The sequence below is a fragment of the Nerophis lumbriciformis genome, linkage group LG29 (assembly GCF_033978685.3).
Source record: "Nerophis lumbriciformis linkage group LG29, RoL_Nlum_v2.1, whole genome shotgun sequence".
Lineage (NCBI taxonomy): Eukaryota > Metazoa > Chordata > Actinopteri > Syngnathiformes > Syngnathidae > Nerophis > Nerophis lumbriciformis.
In genome coordinates this window covers 15,247,501-15,256,098 of record NC_084576.2, presented here as the reverse complement: position 1 = coordinate 15,256,098, position 8,598 = coordinate 15,247,501, and the positions used below count along the sequence as shown (strand labels likewise).

Here is an 8,598-nt window from a genome sequence, read left to right as displayed (position 1 = left end):
CCACAGTTTGGCCCTGTGATACAAAGGATCTTTAACCACTGTTTTTTGAAGTAGATCCTTAAAAACAGCCGATTGCTCGATCTTTGACTACTATTTTAGCGGTAGTGTAGGTCCTCAAACACAGCTTAAAAAAAAGATAATCTTTGACTCCAGTTTTTGCAGTAAATTCTTAAAAACACCTGTCATATAGAGGATCTTTGACTCATGCTTTGCAGTAGATCCTTAAAAACAGCAGAGCGCTCCTGTCTTATAGAGGTTCTTTGACCCCTATTTTGCGGTAGGTCCTTAAAAACAGCAGAGTGCTCCTGTCTTATAAAATATATTGAGCTCCGATTTTTGCTGTCAATCCTTAAAAACAGCACAGTGCGGTTTTTGCAGTAGGTCCTTAAAACAGCAGACTACTCTGTCATATAGATGATCTCTGACGACTGTTTTTGCAGTAAGTACTTAAAAACAGCAGAGCACTCCTTTTATACAGTATGTAGCTAGTGTTTTTGCAATTCCTTAATAACCACAGTGTTCCTGTCAGATAGAGGATCTTTGACCACTTTTTTGCAGAGTGTCCTTAAAAACCACAGTTTGGCCCTGTGATACAAAGGATCTTTAACCACTGTTTTTTGAAGTAGATCCTTAAAAACAGCCGATTGCTCGATCTTTGACAACTATTTTAGCGGTAGTGTAGGTCCTCAAAAACAGCTTAAAAAAGAGATAATCTTTGACTCCAGTTTTTGCAGTAAATTCTTAAAAACACCTGTCATATAGAGGATCTTTGACTCATGCTTTGCAGTAGATCCTTAAAAACAGCAGAGTGCTCCTGTCTTATAGAGCAGCGATTCTCAAACTGTGGTAGTGGTACACTGGCGCCATCAAGTGGTACATAAAATGTTTGATTAATTATTTAAATACAGTGTTTTAATTTCCTATATTCAAACACAGTGTTACTGTTCGAACTATGTGTAATGTGGCCAAATATTAAATATACTTGTTAAATAAAACCTCTGCCTTCATTTTGAATGAACACTTATGCCTACTATGCTACTGTATTTCAATGTTGGTCACTGTGGTGGTACTTGGACCTGCCAATTGTATTCTGAAGTGGTATTTGGTGAAAAAAGTTCGAGAACCACTGATATAGAGGATCTTTGACTACTTTTTAGTGGTACTGTATGTCCTTAAAAACAGTAGAGTGCTCCTGTTTTATAATAAATATTTGATTGCTGTTTTTGCATTATTTCCTTAAAAACAGCATAATGCTCCTGTTTCACAGAAGATCTTTGACTACTGTTTTTTCAGTAGTTTCTTAAAAACCACAGTCATATACCGGATTGTTGACTGTTTTTGCAGTAGTTCCTTAAAAAGAGCAAAGCACTGCTGTCTGAACTTTATATTTTTTTGCAATGGATTCTTAGGAACTGCAGTGGCATCCTGTTTTCCTCAAGAACACATTTTATATCTTATTTTATTATTCTGTAAGTAAATTTATTACTCACTATATACAAAACAATAATGGTCTTAGCTTTTTGAAAGTGTCCCCCCAGAACAATTTCATGTAATGCTCTCAAAAGTATCATTTGTCATTGAAAAAGCAAATTGGGATGAAAAGTCTCGACTTACGTGCAAAAGCAGGACTGCTGTCTCCAACCAGTTCTCGTCCTCCCAGACTCACTTCACGTAGCACCAGTCCTTCCTCCCCATCACGGTGTGACGTCAGTGATCATGAAGGAGGAAACTTGTTGTTCTTCCTATATACACCAAGTCTCATCCGCCGAAAAGGGACTAAGAATTCCAAAACAAAAACCAGACCAAGTCTCAAAGCTATTTAATGACATCACATCTAAAAGTCCAAGCAAAGAATGATGGCGGTCAACGCCGGCCATCAGTTTGACGGAGCTGTGATGAGAGCGTTCAGTGTTGACGAATCAAGTAAAGCCAGGAGGAGCTTGGCCAGGTCGCCATGGAAACGACACCTGTGACCTGCACAATTACAAGTCACTGCACTTTTGGAGGTCCAGTACACACACACACACACACACACACACACACACACACACACACACACACACACACACACACACACGTAGGCACACACACAAGTGCACTTGCGAGTACACAGAAATATGCACTCACGTTTAAAAAGAGGAAACATAAAAGCAGCACCTGTGCAGTCACCAGGAATCAGTTCAAGTTTTATTTTGAAGGAGTCCAGTGGGGGAGGTAAGGGGTGGGTCTTACACACACATCTTTCAGCTAATTGGTTTTGAACTGCTTAAATGACGTAACCAATCAGAACATTCCCAGCACCAGGAATGCTTCCACGGTACAAGCACTCCAAATAAAAAGTAGCAATAAAGACATCACGTGATCTGCTGCTTCTATTTTTGTCTTCATTTGCACAAATAAATTAAGTCAACAAGCAGCTGCGCAAACGCACACACACAGGATGCGGGGGAGGGGTGTTCAGTTTGATGAACTGCAGCATTAGGAGGAGCTTCAGTCGTCACGAATGATTGACAGCGGTGGAGTCCCGCCTCCTCTCGCAGGTATCAAAGGTCACATGGTACAAAAACAGACACACACTCACAAGTGCTGATTCACGTCACACGGCGGCAAGGTCACGTGACACCAAACAGCTGGCGACGTGGCACTTTATGACAGGAGGGGTCCAAGTCGGCACTCGTTCAAGCGGGAGCCCTTTTGCGGCGAGGAATGTTGGCACTTCAGTCCGACGCGGACGCCACTGAAGTCCGAGCAGCACCGTTCACTCACATCTCTTCTTGTCCAATGGAATGACTACCTGCTGTAGGGATCGCCGTGGTAACTGTTGCCATTGCTATGAGGGGAGGGAGAAGACATGAGTGGGGAGGAAGAGGAGGGGCCTGGTAGAGAGTCATCGACGGCTCTCCCGCCGTCAAAAACGTCATCCGCGTCGTCAGGCGAGATGAGGCTGGAGGAGAGCTGGGGGCCCCACACGGGGGCTGAGGGGAGAACCGTCTGGGGGTGGTTCACGAGGACTGACCCTAGGGAGGAGGACGAGGAGGGGGGGTTGGCAGCGGGTCTGGCGGTCCTCGTGCTGGTCTGCGACCCGCGGTGGATACGATGACTGACGATGATGTTGTTCCCGAAACCGCCCATGGACGCCATTGTGGTGCTCTGTTCCCGCTGCACCACCGCAGTCATACCGCCCTCGGCAATCAGCCGGCGGATTCGAGCCAACGCGTCTTCACTCGAACTTCCCCCCTCTGGAAGCTCGCCTGGAATGAAAACGAGGACGTATGACAATCAGGGATGGGTAGCACTCACATTTGAACCGATACAGTACCCCGACTTAAACAAGTTGAAAAACTTATTCGGGTGTTACCATTTAGTGGTCAATTGTACGGAATATGTACTTCACTGTGCAACCTACTAATAAAAGTCTCAATCAATCAATCAAAACCAATTCGCGGTACCTGGGAATCGACACCGGAACTCAAAGGTTTCAGTTTTTGGTACTTTTGTGTGTGTTATTAAATGTTATTTGTAGAGATGTCCGGCCGATAAATGCTTTAAAATGTAATATCGGAAATTATCGGTGTCGGTTTCAACCTCCAATTTTCCCAGGAGACCCCCGAATTTCCGTGCCCCTCCCGGAAATCTCGCGGGGCAACCATTCTCCCAATTTCCACCCTGCCAACAATGTTGGGGGCGTGCCTTAAAGGCACTGCCTTTAGCGTCCTCTACATCTTGTCGTCACGTCCGCTTTTCCCCCATAAAAACAGCGTGCCGGCCCATTCGCATAATATATGTGGCTTTTACACACACACACATAAGTGAATGCAATGCATACTTGATCAAGAGCCATACAGGTCACACTGAGGGTGGCCGTATAAACAACTTTAACACTGTTAGAAATATGCGCCACACTGTGAACCCACACCAAACAAGAATGACAAACACATTTCGGGAGAACATCCGCACCGTAACACAACATAAACCCAACAGAACAAATACCCAGAACCTCTTGCAGCACTAACTCTTATACACCCCCCGCTACCACCAAACCCCCCGCCCCCCTTGTATTAGTAGATTGCACAGTACAGTACATATTCCGTACAATTGACCACTAAATGGTAACACCCGAATACATTTTTCAACTTGTTTAAGTCGGAGTCCACGTTAATCAATTCATGGTAAACTTGCATTGTTTAATGCATCCAGCGGGGCATCACAACAAAATTAGGCATAATAATGTGTTAATTCCACGACTGTATATATCGGTATCGGTTGATATCGAAATCGGTAATTAAGAGTTGGACAATATCGGAATATCGGATATCGATAAAAAAGACATTATCTCTAGTTATTTGTTAATAAAAAAATATATTTTAATGTCAGACACTAGATGGCAGTACTGTATAGGCAATCTATGATATGTTGTCTAATCAGAAAGTCGTGCTTTCCAGGAAGCTGAATGTGTTATGTTGCGCCCTACAAAGCCTTTATATTGTAAGTATTGTGCTTATTACGCGCCAGATGTTTGTAACAATAATCTTAGTTGTAGTTTTTATCAACAAATTTCGAGAAGTTGAACTCACCAAGTAAAATTACTAATGCTAATAGTAGCCTGTCTGGCAAATCCAATGTAAATTGGGATCAAGTTAGCGCATTTTGGTAGAGTGGAGCCTTACTTTACGTTAGAGCGTTTTCTACAAAGCACACTTGCTTTGTTGGTGTTGAAATTTGCAACATTACTTACAGCAGTCATTTACAAATAGTGGGGCGGGACAACGTGGGGGGGAACATGCTTTTTTTTTGCCGTACCAGAATATGATGAAGCGTATAACAACACGTAACGGGAAACTTCCGGTCGTGGACAGCGTACCTGGGCTCACTGGGACTTCTGCTGATGCTTCAACATGACCGCTGTCCGGACCTTGCGTGTTCTGAGACTCAGTATGGCCGTCCGCTGCTTGAGCACTGGGTGGAGGCAGGGCTGGCCAATGGGACAAGACAGAAGGTCAGTGAAAAGGTCAAAATGGCGTCAACATTGGTTAAAAAAAAATAAAATAAAAAGACATTTTGGTACCGGGTTGTGGCTGCTGGGGTCTGGGTTCCGCAATCTCTGTTTGAGTCTCGGCGTTCTGCAGCTGGACAACTGGTGTCTGTGTTCCTTGTGATGTCACAGAAGGGGCGGGGTTTCTGGGCTGAAGACCTATGGCGTTCATCAACCCCATGTCCCGGTCCAGTCTCCATCCTGTGCGACTGGGTCTAAACAGGAGTGAGGGGCACACTTTGCTGTTTTTATCTACTAGAAATGCAAGTCAAACATTTTCTACACAACAGGAGAGCACTGCTGTTTTTAGGAATCAGCTGTTTTTATAAATCTACTGCAAAAACACGAGTCAGACTCTTTTAATGACAGCAGCAGTTTGTGGTATTTTAAAAACCTAATGCGAAAAAGGTACTTCATATCAGGAGTTCTTAACCTTTTTGACATTGGGAACCAACTTTTCCACTACAAGGGGCCTCAGGGCCCAGTCAAATATTAACATTGAATTAGTAATCTTACTCTTGATTTTAGTCGTATTCCATAATTTGTCAAATGATATGAAACAATGTGTTAATCACAAATATTATTAGTTATGTAACACATAAACCTCAGGCTTCAGTCAGGCTGATTAGAAAAATAAGTACTAACCAAATATACTTGATAAAAATGAACTTATAAATAACAAACTAAAAATGAATAAAGAAAACATACAATTACGTTATGCTAAAACAAATAGACTACATTAACAATGAATATGCTTCTTAACAAAACTGTCAATAAAATTAAAGTACAAGTTCACCACTTTAGTCATAAGTCTTGAGCACTAGACTTGTTTTCTGTTTGTTTGATATGGCACAGAAGTTAGTGCATGTGCCTCACAATACGAAGGTCCTGAGTAGTCCTGAGTTCAATCCTGGGCTCGGGATCTTTCTGTGTGGAGTTTGCATGTTCTCCCCATGACTGCGTGGGTTCCCTCCGGGTACTCCGGCTTCCTCCCACCTCCAAAAGACATGCACCTGGAGATAGGTTGATTGGCAACACTAAATTGGCCCTAGTGTGTGAATGTTGTCTGTCTATTTGTGTTGGCCCTGCGATGAGGTGGCGACTTGTCCAGGGTGTACCCCGCTTTCCGCCAAATGCAGCGGAGATGGGCTCCAGCACCCCCCCGCGACCCCAAAAAGGACAAGCGGTAAAAAATGGATGGATGATATTGTCATTACTGCCACAAGTGGTGGAAAAGTGTATTATAACTGGGTATTGCTGCGGCCCATACTGACCACAGCTGAAAAACATATCATTTTTGGCGGCCCTCTATAAGGCGCTTGTGGCCCAATGGTTAAGAAACATTGCTTTATAAAAACAGCAGCGGTGTACTACGTTTAAGAAAAAAACCCCGCAAAAACGTGAATCAAAAAACCTTTAAGAATGGAGAGCTCTGCTGTTTGTTAAGCACTACTTACCCGGGTCGTTCAGAACCGCGGGTCCGGCTGCTGCCACCGCCATTGTTGACAGAGAACAAAGGTTCTGTGCTGGACTCAGCAGGACTCTCACCGTCAGTGCGGTAGAATCTGAACACACACAGACACACACATACAACACGTATGTTAAGATACGTACACACAGGAAGAAGGTTTATTTCAACCTTGTTAATTGAATATCTTTTCAACCAGCACCAGACTTCCTGTTGATTCATTAATATAATTACACATCAGTCACTTGCGATGTGGAAACATCTCCACTAGGTGGCCACTTTATTAGGCACACATGACTGACGATGACAATTTAATCCGTTAAAAAATGTACTCTTTTCAGAACAAATGCTTCCATAGGAATTTTTGTCGAGTGCTTTCATCTGTTCCAGGGTCAAACTGTGGCCATCGTCAAACCTGTATTACCTGCACAACCGTAGTCATTGTCAATCGCTTATATTGCACTGGGAGCCCAGATCCTGTCCTATGTCATAATAACGTCCATTTCCTCATCTGTGGTTATCAACAATCGCATACAAAAAACAAAAACTTCAAAAAAAGTGAAACTCACTGAACTGAAGTCTACTGGTTTGAACGCCACATTGACTTTTGGACAACTGGACTAACAACAACACAATTGCTTTTGACAAGGGGATGGATGTTTGACCCTGATAACAGGAAGTCCATCCTGACTTCTAGGGGCAGTTTGACTCACACAGGCCTGCAGATGACCAGGTCCCCCTTGTTGGTTCCGTAAGCCAGACCCATACCGGGGTCAGGAAGCCAGCGAGCAGAATTGATGCTGACATGGCGCCGCTGGTCTGGAGCCATGGGGTAAACCACGTTGAAGACCATCTGAAAGACAGCAGCCTCATTAACGGTGGCGCCGGCGCATCCAAACAGGAAGTATTTCAAAGTCCATGGACAACACTAACGTCACAACTGCCTTCTCGTGACAAACATCGTTAGCGTGGTCGTCTGCACTCACCCTGATGGACGTCTCTCCTCCGTGGGGCTGCTGCAGACGGAAGACTTGCGCCACCATGTGGTCGGTGGTGGGATGCAGCAGGATCCTGCGAGAGGCCAAGCCCACCATCACGTAACAGCCCAGCGGCGACAAGCTAACCGAAATGGCATTAGGACCTGGAAGGCGAAATGTTAGCCGCCTGGAGTTAGCGCTGATTTTAGAGATAAGGAGAAAGTTCAAAGTGTGACGGATACCAAATCTTTTGGTGTAGAGCATCTCTCCCAAGTTGTGGGGGGCCAGAGAGTAGATGGCCAGGATGCCCTCGTCCGGAAAACCCCGCTGACTGCTGGGGATAAAAACGGCCAGCAGCTGGCCATCGGCGGAGATGTCGCAACTAGCATCGTTGTAGATCTTACAGTTTGGCACCAGGACGTTGACGGACGCTGCGCACAAACACGACGACTCATAAATAATTTCGGTTCAGAAGAACGATGGATAACATGGTATTGTCAAACAAAGATTGAAGGAGATCCTGTCAACTTCCTTAGCTGAACAACGCTAAAACATTCTGCATGTTCGTTGTCATGGCAAAAATACCGTTGCTGATCTCTGGCAGGTCAAACTTGGTGAAGTCCCACCACTGCAGGCGGTAGGTAGTGTTGGCGATATTGCTGGCCACTGCAGACTGCCCGTCGCCGATGGACGCACCTGAAACCACACAGAATCAGACTACAAATACCACTGCTTTGTGTCATTTTTTTGGTTTGAACTACAGCGCTCGCTTACCGGCCAAAACTCTGTTGACTGACGAGTGCGTGGCCAGGCCCGGCTGGCCTCGCTCATTGAAGATTCCGGCGTAGGGCAAGTACTCAGGAAGAAGAAAGCGCCTGGAGGAGGACAAGAACCGCTTATGAAAACTTAGTCTATGTTAATTCACACACTTGGCATTTTAGAGTGAATGAGCGTTGCAACTAGAAGTACTGCAAAATGCACTCAACGCACTGATTGACCTTAACCACACTCAATCATCGCCATCACGGGTACAGAAGAGGAGGGACTACGGTAATTGGAGTGGTTATAATTGAAAAGAGAAATATTTCAATCCTTATTTCCAATAAACATGATGGTAGGGA

At 44.5% G+C, this 8,598-nt stretch overlaps 1 protein-coding gene across 3 annotated transcripts in view; it reads right to left on the bottom strand.

The window, feature by feature from the left end:
- Positions 1-1,802: 1,802 nt before the first annotated feature.
- ambra1b (autophagy/beclin-1 regulator 1b) overlaps positions 1,803-8,598 on the bottom strand; it is a 20,268-nt gene continuing 13,472 nt past the window's right edge. For all 3 annotated transcript variants that reach the window (XM_061924968.2, XM_061924972.2, XM_061924970.2), the window contains 9 exons: positions 8,252-8,352; positions 8,063-8,173; positions 7,720-7,908; positions 7,487-7,641; positions 7,214-7,353; positions 6,490-6,597; positions 5,066-5,247; positions 4,862-4,972; positions 1,803-3,251 (listed from right to left, as the gene is read on the bottom strand). In XM_061924968.2, coding sequence (XP_061780952.2) covers positions 2,791-3,251; positions 4,862-4,972; positions 5,066-5,247; positions 6,490-6,597; positions 7,214-7,353; positions 7,487-7,641; positions 7,720-7,908; positions 8,063-8,173; positions 8,252-8,352 — 1,558 coding nt within the window. In that variant the 3' untranslated portion in view covers positions 1,803-2,790. The remainder of the gene's footprint in view (positions 3,252-4,861; positions 4,973-5,065; positions 5,248-6,489; positions 6,598-7,213; positions 7,354-7,486; positions 7,642-7,719; positions 7,909-8,062; positions 8,174-8,251; positions 8,353-8,598) is intronic.